Raw genomic sequence first — 19932 nt, 5'->3', positions numbered from 1 at the left:
GTTCAGGCTTTTAATCCTTAGGGGCTGCCAGGTCTCTCGGCTCTCCTGCTTCTGGGTTTTGTTTGTTTTGGTGGTGGTTTTTTAATGGGTTTTTGGAATGTGTGTTTTATGATTTTTACTGTTTAACTGATTTTAATGTTTTAAATGTGATTTTTTAAAAGTTTTATAGTATTTACACTTGTGTAAACTGCCTTGGGATGACTTATGAAAGGCAGTATACAAACTGAACCACACACTCTTCACCCTTTTTAATAATTCCAGATACTAGTACTAGGCAGAAGTTGTTGAAATGAATACAATACACTGAGGATTACACCAGTGTCTGTGTCCAGAGAACCCCTGTTGGGGTTGGCAACAGCTATTCAGTCACACTCTACATGTGACTGTAGGGGAATGGAAGGAATGCAAACATGCCAGCTAGCCATGCCTCCTGGTACCATCATGCCCTGCCATTGTACCAGCTACTTTCCATATATTCAGCACATGCCTGAATCTAGGGGAAAGTCTCTGAACCATGGCGAAACAAGTGGCATGGCGACAGAGCACACCGGGGCATGTGTGGCTAGCTGGTGTCTGTGTCTGGCTTCTCACTTCCTACATTCTACTAGGGTACACTTGCCATAGTCAAAAGCAACCAACCTCTTGTTAAATGTGAAGCACATAAAATCCAGTAGCTAACATCCAGACTAGCACTGTGCTGTATTATTTATCATGGTGGGGGGTGGGAGTTCTGATTATATCACCTTTACTCTGGAGCCCATTGTGCTTCCTGAAAATATGTCCCTGAGGGCTGTGCCGTTCTCAGGGTCATATTTTCGGGAGGCACAAAGGACCTCAGAGGAGAGAGGAGAATGCCAAAAATTGCCTTTCCCCCCTCATATGATGTCATAGCTTTAGTCTGCATATGATAAAAATGCTTTTATTATCTTTGGCTTTCAATACATAATTCTTTTTTAAAAAACCACATCAGAGTCCCTTGGGAAAGTAGGAAATGTGGAAAGCAGAACAAAAATATCTAAAATGATGCACCTCAATCATATTTTTAAAAACCCATTATTACAAGTGCTCTTGCCATGTATATTTTTCAAGCTGTTTGTTGCAGATAGAGTTATTGACTCTCCAGAGGGCTCATTGATGGGCCGACATACTTCCACTTCTAATGCAAAATATAATGGAAGTGAATATCCACATCCACTCATCTACCAAGGAGCAGCCTAGCCATATAAGGAAAGAAGGGATGGTATTCCTAAGTGGATCTGAAGAAGAGCTTTCATATAAAAGAGGGATTAAAATTCTGAACTTAAATTCAGTTTATTTTTAACCTCATTGTTCATGCTTAACTGGGTCAAGGATTCATCCTCACCAGTTCATTTTTACTTGCCATACACAATAGCACTAGAACCTGGTTCAGTTCTTGATTAGTACTCCATGTTTTAGGTGTTTTCAGCCTTAATTTAGGGGAAAATGTTTGTTTATTTAAAAGGCCATATTTTAAGGCATGCCTCTGAACACCAGGCGCTAGGGAACACCAGTAGGAAGGGGCATTGCCCACTTTCCCCCACTTGCCGGCTTCCCAGATGCACCTGGGTGGCCATTGCATGAAGCAGAATGTGGAATTAGATGGGCCTCTGGCCTGATCCAGCAGGGCATTTTCTGATGTTCTTTTCGCAAGAACAGGAAGTACTTACACAACATACTAGCATCAGGCTTTTGGGAAGTACAGAACCCCCTTGAGAAATTTCACTTGTTTTATAGGACCTCATTTGGTTCCTATGAACACTATTTGATACATCTCCTTAGGGGTGCGGGACCATGAACTTTGCTTCAGGTATTACTTTTCAGGCTTTTGGAGGTAACCCTAGATCAGGCCTGCTCAACTTCCCCCCCCCCCCATTTGCTTTTGGCTACAACTTCCATAATCCCCAGCCACAGTGGCCGATAACCAAGGATTATGGGAGTTGAAGGTCAACATGTGCAGGAGGGCCAAAGTTGAGCAGGCCTGCCCTAGCTGGTTTGATAAGGGTGTCTGAAGAAGTTAATATGATAGTCCCATATGGACCTGCCCATCATTGGAGTAACCAGTGCAAGCCCTGATCCAAGGACCACATTTTCAAAGGTGATGGGGATGATGTTGAGTGACAGGGCCTTCATAGTGAGTGTGCAAGTGTGGCCAACCCTGAGGCTCTCCAGCTGATACTGAACTCTCCATAACCTCCAGCAACAATGTATTGAAGCCTCAGCTGGAGATCCTCGGGTTAATGACCCTGGTCATAGTGCTTTACCTCTGAATCCCCCTCCCTAGTGAAATATGATCAACTTTGGTTTTGCTTGCCTTTAGATAGCTAGTCTCCCCCCACCCCCAATGAGATATTTCCCTGCTCTCTGTTCATTCCTCAGCTCCTTTGATTTAGGTTTGATGTGTTTGGCTCAGTTGTTCAACTTGGTTTTTATATATTTTGTATAACTGATGTTTTCACGGTATTATGTATTCTGCCTTTGGCAACGGAAAACCGAAAAGTGCTATACAAATTGCTTAATTACCTAAAAGAAACTGACATATTGTACCGTGTCAGTGAGGGACAACATGAGATTAGCATGCCAAGCTTTAGCAGACTCCACTTTCTTTAAATAAAGGAGCTGATCCGAAATTTCTTGTAGAAGCAGTTCTGGTGAAATGTGAAGGTGTTGAAGGGTTTTGGTACAAAACAGGCCAGAGTTTTCGGCAAAATTCAAAAAGATGAAGGGTTTGGGGATGAAACGGGAGAAATACTTGCAAAGTTTTGAGAGGGCAGTTTATCACGGTGCGGTGGTGCTGGTGGCAGTCAATGCCATTTTGTTGTCTTTGGCCAACATGATCCGCAGATGTACAGTCTGGCTGAGGACTCATAAGGCAGCTACAAAAGTGGTTGCACAAGTAGCACTACCATAGTTATGCCCATTGCTGCGAATGGGGGAAAATGTGGTCAATCTATGTGTTCTGAACACCAAATGCCTTATGGTGTTTATTTACATATAACATGCCTCTTTGGATGCTTTCTGCTCATGACTGATGACCTGCAGTGAAACATGGGATCTATAGTGCTCCATGTGTCTTTCAAGTTTTGCTTTCTTATGTTTTTCTCATGCGGAGCTTGGCTCATTCTGTGCATTTCTAGTTCATAATATCTTAAAAAGTTCATAATGGGGCTGTTCTCATGGGCAACCTAACCCGGGCTAGTGATGCCCAGCCCAGGTTAGGCTGAGCTTGAGAACCGCCAGGATCAGTTCTCACTAGCCTCGTTATTCACCCCGGCTGTTAGCCGAGGTTAAGGGAGCTAGCTCTCCCTTACCCCTGGCTACTTGCTCATGAGCGAGCACAAGGTGCTTCCAACCCAGCTGCACACAGAGACAGATGCCTAGAACACCCATCTCTTGGGGGAATCCCCCAATGCAATGCATGTGTCACACATTACATTGTGGGATTCCCAGAGACCAGAACAACAAGTTCTGGCCCCAGGTCCCTCTGCCGTGCTCCATGCTTCACGGAGCAGGGCTGCTTGTGTGAGAGTGCAGAGCATACTCCCACCTGGATCATCTGTGGGGAAGGTAAGCTTTTAGGCGCCTTTCCCACCCCCAACCCACCCACTCTTGGGGATCATGAGAATCACCCACTATCTTTTATATTGCATAGTAAATATTTCCTAATTCCTAAGCGTTTTGTTTCTCATAGCATTGATTGCATATGGGTTTCGTACTAGTCCTTGAAGCGAGTCTCATGATCGGAGAGACTTGCCCAGAGTGGGTTTGCGGGGCGAGCAGACAACCGGAGGGGATGCTTTGTGTGGCCAGATTGGCCGCCCACACAACTGCCGGCTCCGTCAGAGAGCCGGCGGGGGCTTGGGAGTTCGGGGGCGGAGCCATGCCACACCAACACACAATCCGGAAACCCAGTTTGCAGGGTGAAGGGGAGGGTGTCGCCGCTTTGAGGCAACCGGGTTACCTGCTTTGAGGCAACCGGGCTTGCCTGTGAGCCCAGTGGTTCTCATGTTCTGCTAAAATTGAGCTAGGCTCCCCTAGCTGGTTTTTGTCAGTCATGAGAATACCTTCCTTAAGTTAAGTTAAGTTTTTTTCTTTCAGTTAAATTTTTGAACAGTCCCTGTTTGTTCAACCTGAACAGTGTCAGGGCTGCCTCAGAAGTCTGCCCCATACCAATGTGCATCATGTCAGCCTTGTTACTCTTTTACAGGAAACACCACATTTCTGTGGCCACAGCACTAATGTCACAGAATGACAGCACTAGTTGTTCTGAGGGCGGGGGGGGGGGGGGTTTGCAGAAGAAATGCTAATTGCCAGAACACTGGGAAATTTCTCAGTATTTCTCACACCCACATGAAATTTTTCAGCTATTGGGCCATCATTTTCACTGCCAGAGCACAGTGGAGAAAATGAGAAAGGTATTTCCAATATGACAGAATATGATGGGGAAAATGGGAGGGGTCCAAATCAGCACTACTATAGTGCTAATCCAAATCAGCACTATTTTAAAATTTTGCCTTCTTAATTATGATTGATAAGAGGGCCAGTGTACACTGTGGTATGTGGAACTAAATGTATAGTCAAGTTAATTTGATATTAAAGGTCTATGACTTTTGATATGAATAACCCAAGGCTGACCTAACATGAATGGTTTCTATTTTTCCTTAGTTGAAGGCTTATAGGATGCTGGGGAAAAGTACATCCTATTGTCTGTTTTGATCAAAGTTTACACTTAGCTGGGAATAATGTTTGAGAAAGAGAAATTACACTATTGCCTCAAGGAAAACTATTCTCCTGTGTAAGGTTGATGAAATTATTGGTTGGGAATTGGAGAACTTTGCTTGCTTGCAGGGGAGAAAAAGACCATCTTAGCAGTTTGCTATTGATAAGATTGATAAGGCCTGTTGGAAAAGATGCCATTTTTTATTTTTTGAACTGTGCCTTTATTTAAAGATGCTAGAAGGAGAATTATTTATCTGAAGTAAACATGTAAGGCTGCTTTGTTCAGCCTCAGGATAACACACCTTCAAGATCATACTACATATTATGTGGGAGACCCATGACTGGCTCTCCCAACATCTTTTGCTTTCTGTACAAGCAACTGTGGGGCTTCTGATTTGGATTAGGGGTATGGCAATGGGGGAATGTGTTAAGCTCTTCTCTTCCCCTTGCCACTTCCCCATAACTGTGAGACCCATGCTGACAAGCCCTAGTGCCTGCATCACTCCCAATCCTTAACTCCTTCTGTGAGCCTTCAAGCTCCCTTATGTGGAAGCTGTGGCTGCTAATTTCTGTTACTAGGCTCTAGCGGCAAAATCACTGTTTCCCAGTCATCAGGGAGGGAGGGAGGGACCCTCCCTCCCTGATGACTGGAAAACAGTATTCCAGGTTATATGGATCCTGAGAAATGTAGTTTTCTCAGGTGCCTGAGAAAACTACATTTCCCAGTGTCCCTAACACCTTGAACATGGTGTTGAACATACTAACAAAGCGCTTGTGGTAGTAGGCATTGTGGAGTTGCAGTGGGAATGCCTGCGTTCCACTTGCATTGTCGCACAACAGAGTGAGCAGCAACTTCCTGCTGGAGCACTTCCTCCAACAGTTCCTTCCTCCAACAGTTCCGTCACTGCAAAAACACATCTGCCCACTTTTTAGGACCAAACTGCATGTGATGTGGGGGACCCATGATTGGATTTCCCTACATCTTTTTTATTTTGATGGTATGTCAGCCAGTGTTCTGATCATCAAGGAGGAGGAAATAAAGAGGGGGTCCTCCCTTCTTCCCTGCCACTAGAGCCACTACTGCTGCTCTTTGTACTCTGTATTGCTTTTATGCTTTTGTTTTAATTTTTTAATCAGATTTGTTTAATATTTTTCACTTAATATTTTAATTGTGTCTTTTTTACCATCTTGTTTTTACATTTTGCTGTAAACCGCCTTGGATTGTCTTAATGAAAGGCAGTATATAAATTTAACAATAAATAAAATAAATAAATAAAATTAACTCAGTTGCTTCTGGGGACAAATAAGTGGATGGAAGCAGGAGGAAGCAGAAAGCCATGCCCCTCTTAGCTCTTTTACTGCTCAGGGTGTAATCTGACCCAGGAAATAACTGGGGGTGAGCTAGTTTGGAATTCCATCAACCATTTGTGATTATGGTAGCCTTGGATGAATATGTACTCTTTCTCTGCTACCGTGTTGTTTTATGATATGCAATGCTTGACGTTTTTGCAATTTGGTTGGTTATGGTTGAGGCAACTGTGAAATGTGGCTGAGAAATGTTATAACTAAAGCAGCAAAGAATATGTAGTAATTAGGTGTAAATGGAAGTGTTGTGAGACACATAGGATTGCTGCCACAGAGCAACCGGCATGCTGCTTAGGTCTATTTAACAGTGCTGTGGTAAGGGAGTTCCTGCAGAGAATCCCCATGGCATCTCCACAGTCCTTCTGCAGTTGGGTAGCTCCCTCCAGCTTGCTGCAGTGTGGTGCTAAAGGCTACCAACCGGCTCCAACTGCTTTTGACAGCAGATAGGAGAATGAAAGTCGACAATTGCACAAGGCAGGACTTTGAAAAATTAGGCAGGACTTCTTCTTAAACATGAGGTTGCCCACATGAGGGCAACTATTTAAGAGAACTTCTCCATGAGACCCATTACCCATTGAGATCATCTGGAAAGGCTCATCTATGGTTGCTTGTCTGGTGGCTACTGGGGAAGAGGCCTTCTCCCTTGCTGCCCCTGAGCTTTGGAATGTTCTCCCTGTTGAACTAAGAGCCTCCCCATCTCTGGCATCATTTAAAAAGGCGCTGACAATACATTGGTTTACCCAAGCTTTTAATTAGATTTATAGTTTTAATAGTTTTTAATGCTGGGTTTTAAATGATTTTAATATTTTAATTATTTTTAATTTTGTTTCATTTGTATTGTTTTGTTGTACACCACCCAGAGATGCAGTTTTGGGGCATTATAAAAATATGTTAAATAAATAAATAAATGAGGTCCTTTGTGCAAGAGGGCAGTCCTAGCAGGGTTTAATCAGAGAATCATTGTAGATCAGTGTTCCCTCTAAAGTTTGCACACATATGTGTGCACACAGGTTTTTTGATGTCCGCTCAGTTAATTTTAGATCCCACTCAGATGGAATCAGGATGGTCCTACTCTGAATATACGTGTGCACACATTGCCTTGATACTGCCGCCCAGAACAAAATTCATTCTGCACACAGATGGAAAAAAAATTAGAGAGAACACTGTCGTAGACTCTGGTCTATCAAAAAGCTGAACATACAAGCAGTTCTCAAACTCCTGCCGATCAGGTGTTCCCTGCCTGTGGTACTCCAGCTGTTGCTGAACTGCAACTCCCATCATCCCCCACCACAATAAATGGTAGCTATGGATGATGGGAGTTGTAGTTCAGCAACAGCTGGAGTATTACAGCTTGCAGACCCCTGCTGAAGATGTAGATGTCTTCTACAGCTGTCATTTTATTTCTTAGGATTGTTAGGGTGTGTGTGTGTGTGTGTGTGTGTGTGTGTGTGTGAGAGAGAGAGAGAGAGAGAGAGAGAGAGAGAGAGAGAGAGAGAGAGAGAGAGAGAGAGGTTTTGTTTGTTTGTTTTTTGGTCATCCCATTCTGAACCACATACTAATTTCTACAAGTTGTGATTACTAACAGAGAGCAATCACCTCACAGCCCTGTACCGGAAAGAAGAGACCATCAACATCTGGGGAAATGGCAACATCCACAGCCCTCGTTTCCCAAATAGCTACCCCAGGAACCTATTACTGACATGGAGGCTGCTCTCAGTGGAGAATACAAGGATACAGCTGGTGTTTGATAATCAGTTTGGACTGGAGGAGCCAGAGAATGATATCTGCAGGTGAGTGGGAGAGGGGGGGAAACAACCGCAGCTTCACAAAACGTTAATCTTATCATTGCCACAAAAAGAAACAGGCAGCCCGACTCCTTGCTTGGCTCATTACGCTGGTGGGAACTCTGTTTGAGGTTAACAAGATGGCTCCATCCCAAACGTTAATGCTCCCTCAGTGAGCTGACTTGCCCCCAGCAGAAACCTCTTGCTCTGGATTTAAGCAGCTATAAAAACGACATGATAGTTTGACTGCTGGAGGACCCAGGCTGGATATCACCTGCGAACACCAAAGCCGGTCTGAACTGCCAGAGCAAACAGCGTTGTTAAGACACTTCTTAAAATAAGTTTTGTTTTTCAGTTTATAAAAAGAAAGACTAGCAACTTGCACAACACAGAGGGAGCCTAATTGAATTTGCATGAGGTTAAAGATGAGAGTAGGATCGCAGGGTACATGCTGAACTGGAGTCATAGGGTGTGCAGAGGCCACCACCACCTCCCAAGTCTCCACTGCTGTAGCAACTGCCACAGGTGCTGCTGCTGCCACCACCAAGGATTCTTTTTAAAGGTAGAAGAAATATTTTCAGCCCCCGCCTCCAAACTTGAAAGTGACGGAAGCCTTTAAAAGAAGCCTTTTCAGGCTAGGAAATCCTCTGCATTTATAAAGGAGAATTCTAGCTGGATTCCCCTTTACAAGTATACCCCCTGAGCTGGCCCACGAGCCACTTCCACAAACTGGGAGGCCGTCTGGTTTGCTCGGACCAGCCCCCCCCCCACTTTGGGAGCTGGTCTAGTTTGACCTCGGACCGCCCAAACTTGGTCGACTCGATGTCGATCCTGGCTTGATGCGAGCCAGCTTGTGCATCCCTAACAGTGGTGGCAGGAGAAAGTGGGGGGAGAGAGAGAGAGCCACAGCAGCCACAGTGGTGGCAGGAAAAGGAGAGCAAGAGCAAGTGCCATGGCACAGGAACACAGGAAGTTGCCATATACTGAGTCAGACCATTGGTCTATCTAGCTCAGTGCTGTCTTCACAGACTGGCAGCGGCTTCTCCAGGGTTGCCGGCAGGAGTCTCTCTCAGCCCTATCTTGGAGAAGCCAGGGAGGGAACTTGAAGCCTTCTGCTCTTCCCAGAGCGGTGCCATGAGGGGTACGATATTCCTGAGGGGAATATCGTGCAGTACTCACACATCAGGTCTCCCATTCTTATGCAACCAGGGCAGACCCTGCTTAGCTAAGGGGACAAGTCATGCTTGCTACCACAAGACCAGCTCTCCTCCTAGGAGAAGGAGGAGAAAGAGAAAGAGTTCTGTGGCAGCAGAAGCAAGGGGGGTGGTGGAGAGAGCTTGAGGGAGCCATGGTAGTAGCAGGAGGAGAGGGAGCCATCAGCGAGGGGCCCACCACTGGGGTCTGTGCTGGCTGCCATTGGTCCACAGGCCATGTAATGAAGAACAGTGACCGAGGTGATGAATGGGCTCCAGAGCCCCGCCCACTTCCTCCTTTTCAGACACTGCTCTTCTTACCCTCTTCTTCAGGGTAGGAGGAGCTGCCAGACTGGGCTCAGGAACCATGCACACCCCTGGTTGGCCATCATGAGAATTCAGCAAGCAATGTAGGAGGAGAGGGAAATGGTCACCCGTGAGCTGGGCGTCGAGGCTGGAGGGTGAGGGAGCGCTTCCCTGCCACCCTCATCCTGGGGCTGGGTACACATTCTGGGTTTGCTGCTGCCATCCACTTCTGTACCCAACTCACAAATGAGGGCCAACTGGTGGTTCCCGAACTAGGACAGGAAGCTTTCCCTACTCTGATGCCAATCATGTGAACTGCCTTTGGGTATGTTATCCTCCGGCACTGGGGGGGGGAACAGGAGTGTGCCAGCTAGCTATGCCTTCCAGTGCCGTTACACTCCATGGTCATTCTCCTATCTCTTCCCAGCTTCATAGTTTGTCTGAGGAGGGGAGTACTGAACCCAGGGACATTTCCTCCGTGTGATTTGGAACCCTGGAACATCCAAGTGTCCCTGGGTTCAGCATTCCCCTCCGCAGACAAACTCCGAAGCCAGAGGTGCCAGGGTGCATGGCTAAAGAGTCAGTGGGCAGCAGAGATGGGGCTATCCATTCTGCTCCTATTCCTCTATACTGTGGGGGGAGGCAGTGTAGCCACTTGTTACCCAGTGTAACAAGCAAACAGGGCTCAGGTTAACAACTGTTAATTTGTGCATTGCATATGTATCCCGGAGGACAACTGGTCTTGTGGTAGCAAGCAGGAATTGTTAGGGATGTGCATAAAACCGGTTCTCCCGGTTCGGTTCGGGTCCGAACCGGGTCCAGACCGGACCGGGGTGGTTCGGTTTTGGTTTTGCCAGACCACCACCCCGGTCCGGTTCGGATCTGAACTGGTTCGGATCACAAAAAGTGGCTGGTTTTGAAGGGGACATTGTGTTCTACCTGCCACCCAAATTTCAAGTCGATTGGACCTTCCTCTGATTTTTTACAAATTTTTTTCAAAAAATAAATTTTTGCCCATAACTCACAATGTGGAGCCCTTAGGGGCAAAAAAGCTGGGGTGGGTGGTAGCCACCCATGGGTGTCCTCCACCCCAAAAATCCCAAGGCAATTGGTGGCTCCTAGTATTATTGGTGAATTTCTGAAGAAAATTTTTTTTTCCATTGGCTAGAATGGGGGTTTGGGGCTGCCCCAGACCCACCTCTGTGGGGTGGCAGCACCCCCAAAGTGGGTCCGGGGCCATGGCAAAAATGCCCTCAGTCCCTCCCAGCAATCCCCGTAGAGATAGGAGTGATGGTTCTGTTGTTTTTCTGAGGTATTCTGAGTGTAGATTCTATGATAGCTTATGAGATTTCCAATGAGACACCATGAATCCACTCTCATTTGCTATCACAGAATCCACACTCACTCAGAACACCTCAGAAAAACAACAGAACCATCACTCCTATCTCTACGGGGATTGCTGGGAGGGACTGAGGGCATTTTTGCCATGGCCCTGGACCCACTTTGGCGGTGCTGCCACCCCACAGAGGCGGGTCTGGGGCAGCCCCGAACCCCCATTCTAGCCAATGGAAAAAAAATTTTTCTTCAGAAATTCACCAATAATACTAGGAGCAACCCAACAATTGCCACCCCATCTTTTTGGCCCCTCTCTCTGGGCGCCCTAACACGTAACACCTAGTCAGTCCATCTTAATGCCTACCTACTACCACCACTCCTATCCAAGCAAGTAAGAGGAGGACACTCAGAGAGACAACACCCACTCTCTGATCTAACAAAAAGGCCACTGCTGTGCTGCCTGCCAGCACAGCAGCAGCAGCGGAGCAGCACACTAAGCACAAGAGCAGCACACACAGAGAAGAAGCAGGAGGCGGAGCAGCAGAGCAGCAGACCTGCCGCTCTGCATGATGGGTGACGTGATGCCCAAAGAAACCACCGCCTCACTCAGTGCCTGCCACTGACTAGGCCCGACAGACAGAAGCCAGCCAACCTGCTCTGCTTTGCTCTGATGCTCCGCATGGATGATGCACACACACCCTACATCTGCATCCCAATGACCAGACCAGACCAGACCAAGTGTGCAGAGTCAGCACAGGCCAGCAGCCACCAGCCCAGCAACAACAACAGCTACTACTGCTACCACCACAACCAGTGTTGCCGCTACAATAACATTCCCAGTCCAGTCACGCGCGCCACAGCCTGAGCCTAGCACACAGCCAACAGCTGCTGCCAGCCAGTGCCTGGCAAGCCCAGCCAACATGAGGAGGAGAGAGCTAAGTAGACGGCGCACGCACATCACCAACCCATCACGACGGCGCAACTGCAAGGGGAGAGGGCACAATTACAGGCAGGAGGAGGAGGAGGAGGCAAGGCAATCCTAGCACAGATTTGAAAGTTTAAAATCCACCAGGACATCTTCTAGAATCTAGACTTCTGTTTTTTCTACCACCAGCTGTAGTGTCTAGTTAGTCAGTGTGCTGTGCAGCTGAGCTGCGTGTGAGGAAGGATGATTGTAGCTAGTTCTTTAGTTTCAGCAGACTGAGCATTGAGCATGGGCAGTGGCCTTGGGAAGCAACACAATTACACGACACTCACCTGCTGCTGCTGGTTCTAGAAGTTGCCTCTTCTCGTCTTTTCACCTCTTCGTGTGTGTGTGTGTGTGCAGTGAGTGCATGCCTTTTGCCTTGCTGGAAAGAAATGCTTCTCTGGTCCACCACCACATATCTGCTCAAGGACACAGAGGCCCAAGGCAGAGGTGGTGGCACCAGTGTGAGTGCATGTGTGCTGGTGGTGATTGCCACCACAGGTGTTTTGTGTGTGTATGTGTGCGCTGCTAGCTAGGAGGGGGGAGGGAGGCAGGGAGGGAGGCAGGGAGGCAGGGGGGAGGAAAGGGGAGGGGGAGAGGGATGTAGAGGGGATTGAAGGGGGGAGGGTCCGGCTCAGAGTTGGTCAGCCACATATTTGTGCACACACGTGCTCACGTGTGTGCTTCGGTGGGAGAGACCAGACTCTCATCATCTGCCAGACCGGGGTTGGGGGCAGGTGAGGCGGTGGTGGGCTGGAAGGGAGGGAGGATGGAAGGTGGTGAAGAGGAAGGGGAGAGGATGAGAGGGGAAGGATGGAGGGAGGCATGGGGGGGAGGGAGTTGGGGGGAGGAAAAAAACATGTAGACTGACACACACTACACACAGAAAGCATCCACACACAGAGACAGTGCTAGGCATCCATTCACACAGACAGACAGACAGACAGACACACAACAGGAAGAGACAGACTGAGCCTGCACCACACACACACACACACACACAGACCCAATTCCCCCCCTGCACAGTTATCAATCAATATGTTGTGTTGGCAGCCAGTTCATTGCTATTCTGATGGTTTTGGGTTTTTTGCCATCAGCCAACATCAACAGTGACCACAATCAAGATGAACATAAGATGATAATAATTCATTCGTTTCATTTGAAAAAATCACCCAGTCATTTTCTCCATGTAAACCAAGCCCCCCACACATGATTTCTGGCGACATTTTCAATAAAATCAATTCATTTGGCATTCATCATTTTGTTCTCCCTCTGTCACCTTTTTTTCTTTCTTTTGCATAATTTTGAGGCTTGATTTTGACATGGGGTTTTTAAAGAAAAAATTATTTACATGTTTATTTACATACAGTATTTACATATCTACACTGCATTTTAGAACGTATACCCGCCGCTGCCGCTAAGTCTAGTACTCCGTGGGCTGTGCTACTTTGGGGGGGTGTGCCGTGCCCACGCCAGGTCCCCAAATGCTGACAGGTGGATAGATAAAGGGCCTGTGCTGGTCAGCATTGGGTTTCTTTTTAGGTGGGCGTGGGCATTGTAAACATCTGGCCAGTCGCAGCACTACAACTACTACTACAACTGCATCTCTGTGTGGGCACACTACACGCTGCGACTGGCTGGCACGGCTCAGCATCTGTCACGTCAGCTCAGCTAGAGGTGGAAGGGGGGAGGGTAGGGATAAGCACAGAGGTCGAGCCAGGCAGGTGACCAACCATGGGGCAACCTACGGTAATCACTCGCCCGTCTCAAACTGCAGCTTGGGGTAGCCCAACAGGGGGAGGTTCACCTTAAGGAAGACCAGCTGCTCCACCAGACCAGGGTCCAAGCGGGAGCGAGAGGGTGTCACCACGTCCCCGGCACGTGAAAACACCCACTCGCTCTGGACACTGGTTGGGGGGCAGGAGAGGAGGCGCACAGCCACCACCGCCAGGTCCGGCCAGACTTGGCGGCGGCTCGCCCAGAACTGTGCGCAGTCCACGCCGTCTCCCTCCACAGGCTCCTCCAAGTACTGCGCAACGCATTGCTCAGCACTGGAGGGGGGCCTGGCAGGTCGAGCCTCCCGCATACCAGGCATGGCGCCATAGCAGAACCGCTGAAACCACTGGGCGGATCTCGAGTCGGTAGCAAATGGCTGCTGCGATGGCGCCGCCTGGGATGCCACGCTGCTGGACTGGGAAGAGGGAGGGGAAGGGGAAGCTGACGCCGGCTGGCCGCCCATGCTGCTGCTGGGTGCGGGTTGGGCCGCGAGGGCTGCCCCCACACCACTACCAACACCCTGGTCTCTGCGGGCCCTAGCGGCCTCCTCCTCCCTAACCTTCTCGACCAGGATGCCCTTCCACCTGGGCAAGTCGTCGGCACTCACGGCATTGCCCTTGAGGGCTGGGTGACAGAGACAAGCGAGGACATACTCCTCCCTGTCTCCCAGCACATCAACGAGCCGCTTGTCAACCCCAGACCTCAGCCTCCCAGCCAGAGCACGACCCTCTGGCGTGGTCAGAGAGATATGGAGTCCACCCATCAGCTTCTCGAGACCAACAGCTGTGGGCAGCGCCTGGCTCAAGGGAGTGGTGTCGCCACACAAGCCCTTCGTGGCAAGCTGGAAGGGCTCGAGTGCCGACACTGCCTCGGACATCTGCTTCCACTCTGCGTTCGAGAAGTCGCAGACATCCAAGGACTCGTCCCTCGCCAGGGCGACAAGGGCTCTCTCCTGCTCCAACAGGCGCTGGAACAGGAGGAAGGTGGAGTTCCACCGCGTCTCCACATCCGTAGGGATGAGATGGCGAGGAAGGCCAAGGTCATCCTGCTTCTGGCGAAGCAGTCTCCTGGACTTCTCGCTGCGGTGGAAGTGGGCGGCCAGCTTGCGGGACTTATCCACAAGCGTGGCCGTGGCAGCAACAGCAGCTGCGATGGGGCGGGCCCCCTTCTCCTGGGACGCCTTCAGCTCCTTAAGGCCAAGGGCGTCCCTGACGGTCAGATGGAGCGTGTGTGCCATACACCGTATGTTCACACAGTCCATGACTGTCTCGACAGCGGCGGTAACGTTGGCTCCATTGTCGGTGACAATGAAGCCGCGGAAGAGGTGTGGACACCCGCCAATCCACTCCTCTATCTGGCGGTCGAGTACGGCTGCCACCTCCTCCGCGGTGTGCCTCGTGTCCATCGTCTCCACGTGCAGGACGGCCCACCTGTGCCGTAGTGCAGCGGGAGCCGCGCCGGACCCGGAAGCATCGCCCGCGGAGGTCCCCTCACTCTCCGGTCCCCACCAGTGGGCAGTGAGGGCCAGGAAAGAAGCGTGCATCCCACTGACACTGGTCCAGAGGTCAGTCGTGAAATGCACGCTTGTCCCGGCCGGAGCTGCACGCAGCTCGGCCAACATGAGCTCCCTGCACCGGCGGTACAGGGAGGGGACCACGTTCCGGCTGAACGTCGTCCTTGAGGGGATGACGTATTCGGGAGCCAGGTATTGGAGAATCCGGCGGAAGCCGTTGTTCTCGACCACCTGAAACGGCTGGTCATCGGTGGAAATCATCTCCCCTATGAGGCGGGTGAGGTGATGATGGTACACGCGAACAATACGCTGGCTGCCCGAGGACTGCGTCCACCGCTGGACGGGCAGTGTAGCCTGCCTGCTGGCTGGCACACTGCCGCTGCCCGCCCTAGTGGCAGATGCACAAGGCGCACTAGCGCTGCCAGCCTGTCCCCTGAGACCTGGGTGGTGACGCTCTAGGTGTCTCCACATAGGCGTCGTACCCAGGTGCGCAGGGTCCCTTCCACGGCTGACAAGCATCCTGCAGTGGACACAGCGGGCGTGGAATGGGTCATCTTGAGGGACCTCAAAATGCACCCATGCACCACTGCCCTTGGCCTCCTGCGCCCTGGGCGCCGTCCTAGGCCGTTTCTCGCAGGGTGGCTGCAGTCCTAGGGGGGGGCGGCCGCCGCTGCCTGCCCACTGCTGCCACCCAACCCGCCCCTTCCGCCCTCCACAGCGGAGGAAGGGCCCGGCTCAACTGGCATCGGAGAGGCAGGCCTCTCCTCCACCACCTCGCCAGACCGCTCCCCACCAGAGTGTCGGGCTTCACGAGGGGGGGCCCCACTGAGCGGCGAAAGGATAGGGGGAAGGGGCCCCAGAGGGAGGGAGAACCTGGCTGCATCGCTGCCAGCCGCACGGTCCTCACCGCCCTCTACCTGCTCTTCCAACTCCACATTCTCCTCCACCTCAACAACTGGCGGTAGCTCAGCAGCACCTGGTGCCGCCGGCGAGGAGGGACCCGCCACAGCCCTAACGGTGCCTCTGCCTCTGCCGCGATTGGCGGCAGCAGGCGTGGGGAACTGAATCCTGCGCACCAAAGATGGGGCTGGAGCAAAGAATTCTCCAATGGGGAGAACTGGGGTGTCCTCAGGCTCCCCGCGTCCTCTCCCTCCCCGTGCCGCAGGCGCACCCCGCACCTGGCCTCTCCCACCTCTGCCTGCCAGCCTTGAGCGAGCCCTGCCCGGCACACGGCGCTCAGACATGCTGCTAGGTCAGAAGGAGGGAGACTTTAGGAGGAAGGCCAGAGGCAGGGTCAAAAAAATAATTTGGAGGGGCTTAGGGGCCAAAAAAAAGGCAGCTGATTTGGAGACGGCAGGGGGGGGAGTTTGTTTTTTAAAAAGGAAGCCAATTGGGGGGGGGAAGGAAGACTTTTTGATGGGGGGGGAAGCCAATTGAAGTGAGGGGGAGGGTGTCCTTTTAGAATTTGGGACTCGGGAGTCAACCAAGCCAATTGGGGAGATGGGTCTGGGAGGGTTTTTTAAAAAAATAGGGGGTTAAAGGGTGGACCCCTGGTGTGGGTGGCACGGGCAGTTGGGTGGAGTAGTTGTGGTGTGGGTGGCAAGTTTTTAACTTTTTTGGGGGGGAGAGTGGATGGGGGGAGGGCACAGCACCTACCGGGGGTGGGGGAGGGACGCAGTCAACGCTTGGGAACCTGCAGATCAAAGGAGGAAAGCCTTATTTAGTGAACTGGAACACAAAGTGTGGGTTCTGGGGGGTGGTTCTCAAGTAATGCTCCTGTGGGGGGAGCATCAAACTCAATGCAGCCTATTTAGTGACTCTAAATTGCACACAACCAAAACCAGAACCCAGTCACACCTAAACAGAGGTTGAACCCACCCACTCTGTGACTCTGCCCGCCCAATGCCATGGCAAGCAAGCAGCAGCAAACACTTGATGGCAGCATCATGGATTGAACATCATCATCATATGTGTGTATTGGCCCAGCATGTAGTGGCAGCATCAGAACCCAGGACCCCACTCAGACTGCCCCAGAGGCAAGGAAGCACTCTGGCATGGCATTGGCCCAGCATGTAGTGGCAGCATCCGATCCCCTGACCCCACTCAGACTGCCCCAGAGGCAAGGAAGCACTCTGGCATGGCATTGGCCCAGCATGTAGTGGCAGCATCCGATCCCCTGACCCCACTCAGACTGCCCCAGAGGCAAGGAAACACTCTGGCATGGCATTGGCCCAGCATGTAGTGGCAGCATCCGATCCCCTGACCCCACTCAGACTGCCCCAGAGGCAAGGAAACACTCTGGAAGAAGGCACCTGTTCAAAAACCACCTGCAAGACGCATGCAATGCAACGCAACACACAGCAGCAGCAATTTCTTTATTGGGCATGAAGACACAAGTTGCAACGGTACATCTCCTCTCCCTCCTCCCCACACCCAAATGCATTTCAAGATAGGGGTGTCCCTATTTAAAACCGCCAGCTAGGGAGAGAAAGGGGGCAACAAAAGGTGCACAATTGCACACGCACTAACCCCTCTTCTTCCGGTCCTTCTCCTGCCGCTCACTGCTGGTCACGGATGCGCCGCCAACAGCCAACCCCCTGGGCTGGGACACAACAGGGCGGCCGCACGAGGCACAGGCAACCGGGGTAGTTCAACGATGGAGGGGCAGAAGTGAGGAGACCACACTATTTATGTGTTGTTGCTCAACTCACCCCCAAGCAGAGACAAATGAAATAAAACAACTTTCAAAAGAAAAATAACCGATGGCGGGGACCTCCAGGTGAGGTCGGAGGTAGGATACTGTGTGGCTGCAGCTGTGGGAGGAAGAAGAAGTGAAGGGATGAGGAGAGAGAAAGAGAGAGAGAGAGGAAGAAGAGAGGAGGAGCTATAATGTAGCAGCAGGGAGGGGGATTCGGGTGTGGGAGGAGGACAGCAGCAGCAGCGGTGACGGTCCCAAGAGGGGGAGAGACCAACAGAGGGTGTTTGGGGGGGTGGAGTGTGTTTCAGGGGGTCTGGGGTATGTAGCGGGGAGTCGGGGGGCAAGAGGGGGGAGACCAGAGGGTGTTTGGGAGGTGGAGTGTGTTTCAGGGGGTCTGGGGTATGTAGCGGGGAGTCGGGGGGCAAGAGGGGGAGAGACCAGAGGGTGTTTGGGAGGTGGAGTGTGTTTCAGGGGGTCTGGGGTATGTAGCGGGGAGTCAGGGGGGCAAGAGGGGGAGAGACCAACAGAGGGTGTTTGGGGGGTGGAGTGTGTTTCAGGGGGTCTGGGGTATGTAGCGGGGAGTCGGGGGGCAAGAGGGGGAGAGACCAGAGGGCAGGGTGTGTTTTGGGGGGATTAGTATGCGTCAAGGGGGATGAATCTGGGTGGGAGGGGGCAGGCAGGGCAGGAGTGGAGGAGGAGGAGGTGGCAGTGGGGGGAGTGGGTTTCTGGAGGGGAGGGAGGGGGGAAGCTGGGAGCAGAGGGCCACACAGAGAGAGGAACAATCAATGAATCAATCAAAGCAAACCAAACAATATGAAAAAAAGTCCAAAAAAAAAAAACAACACCTGGGAACAATGGGCAGAAAGTCGGGGGGGGGGGGGAAGAGGAACCAACAACAACCAGCAGGGAGGAATGGGACACACACACAGCAAAACCAGAACCAAAAGAAGCTAATTGATTTCACACAAAAAACCAAAGTAACTAAGACAGGACTCAACAGGCAGCAGCAGCAGCACCAGGGAGGATGGGGAACAACACTCAGTCTGGGTGGGAGGGGGCAGGCAGGGCAGGAGTGGAGGAGGAGGAGGTGGCAGTGGGGGGAGTGGGTTTCTGGAGGGGAGGGAGGGGGGAAGCTAGGAGCAGGACCACACAGGGGAACAATCAAATTTGAATCAGAACAATCTATACACAAAGTAAAAAAAAGGAAACCAAAGGGCAGCCAGAAAGTCTCAGGGCGGGGGGGGGGTAACAACTACCAGGGGGAGGGACTGGGGGAGTGGGTGGGACACACACAGGGAGCAAAACCAAAACCAGAACCTAATTCCACAAAGAAATCCAAAGAATGCAAGGCTCAACAGGCAGCAGCACAGGAGGGAAACAATCTTATCTGGGTGGGAGGGAGGGAGGGAGGGAGGGGGGAAGCTAGGAGCAGGGACAGAGGGGAACAAATTAACAATCAAAATCAGAACACAAGGAATCAAATTGCAGCAATAATATAAACTAAATCCTCAGAAACACAACTCAGACAGGCAGCCAGCAATAACAATAGCAGAAGTTATTAATTAAAAACCAAAATCAGCAAATATATAAATTTACACAGAAGCAATAATTGAATGAAACTCAAAAAGTGGAACAAAAGGCAGGCAAGGCACAAAAACAGGAAAGCAATGCAGAAGAGGGGGGTGGGGGGGTAGGAGGGAAAGCCAAAACTTTGGGAGAAGGGTTGAGAGAGAAAGGGTGAAGAGAACAGAAAACACAACAGGAAAAGTTGGAAAAAGTTGAGGGGAAAGTATTAAAGAGGTTTGGACAGAGACAGACAGAGGGCAGATGGACAAGGTGGCACACAACAACACACAGAGAGAGCAGAGAGACAGACACACACTAATGTGACACACAGTCAGCAGGGACTCACAGCAGACACCAGCAGCAAAAGAGCAAGCAAGGTCTCAGAGATGATCCCACAACTGCAGCCAAGAGAAGTTTCCAGAGAAGAGGCTTGGGTTTATATAGGTTTGAAATTCCCTCCTTTGGGAGCCCCCACCTTTGCACTCCCCCCACGGCCAACAGGGTGCCAGCTCTCAACAGTGCAACAGCCAAGCAGCCTACCAGACCAAAGGACTCATTCTGGCCAATCAAAGGATCAATAGCGCAGCCAATACAATGCCTGAAAATAGCATCACAAAATGGATGCTAGGAGCAAAAGTTTCAGGAATGAGCCACAAAATGGAAGACACACTTCAAACTTTAAAGGGACACTC

General features: G+C 50.8%; 1 protein-coding gene across 1 annotated transcript in view; it reads left to right on the top strand.

Annotated features, from left to right (window-relative positions):
• PDGFD (platelet derived growth factor D) overlaps nt 1–19932 on the top strand; it is a 303356-nt gene that overhangs the window by 169794 nt on the left and 113630 nt on the right. The window contains exon 2 of the mRNA XM_053311254.1: nt 7688–7892. Coding sequence (XP_053167229.1) covers nt 7688–7892 — 205 coding nt within the window. The remainder of the gene's footprint in view (nt 1–7687; nt 7893–19932) is intronic.

This window comes from Hemicordylus capensis, chromosome 3 (assembly GCF_027244095.1).
Source record: "Hemicordylus capensis ecotype Gifberg chromosome 3, rHemCap1.1.pri, whole genome shotgun sequence".
NCBI classification, from domain to species: Eukaryota; Metazoa; Chordata; class Lepidosauria; order Squamata; family Cordylidae; genus Hemicordylus; species Hemicordylus capensis.
This window is presented reverse-complemented; position numbering and strand designations above follow the sequence as displayed.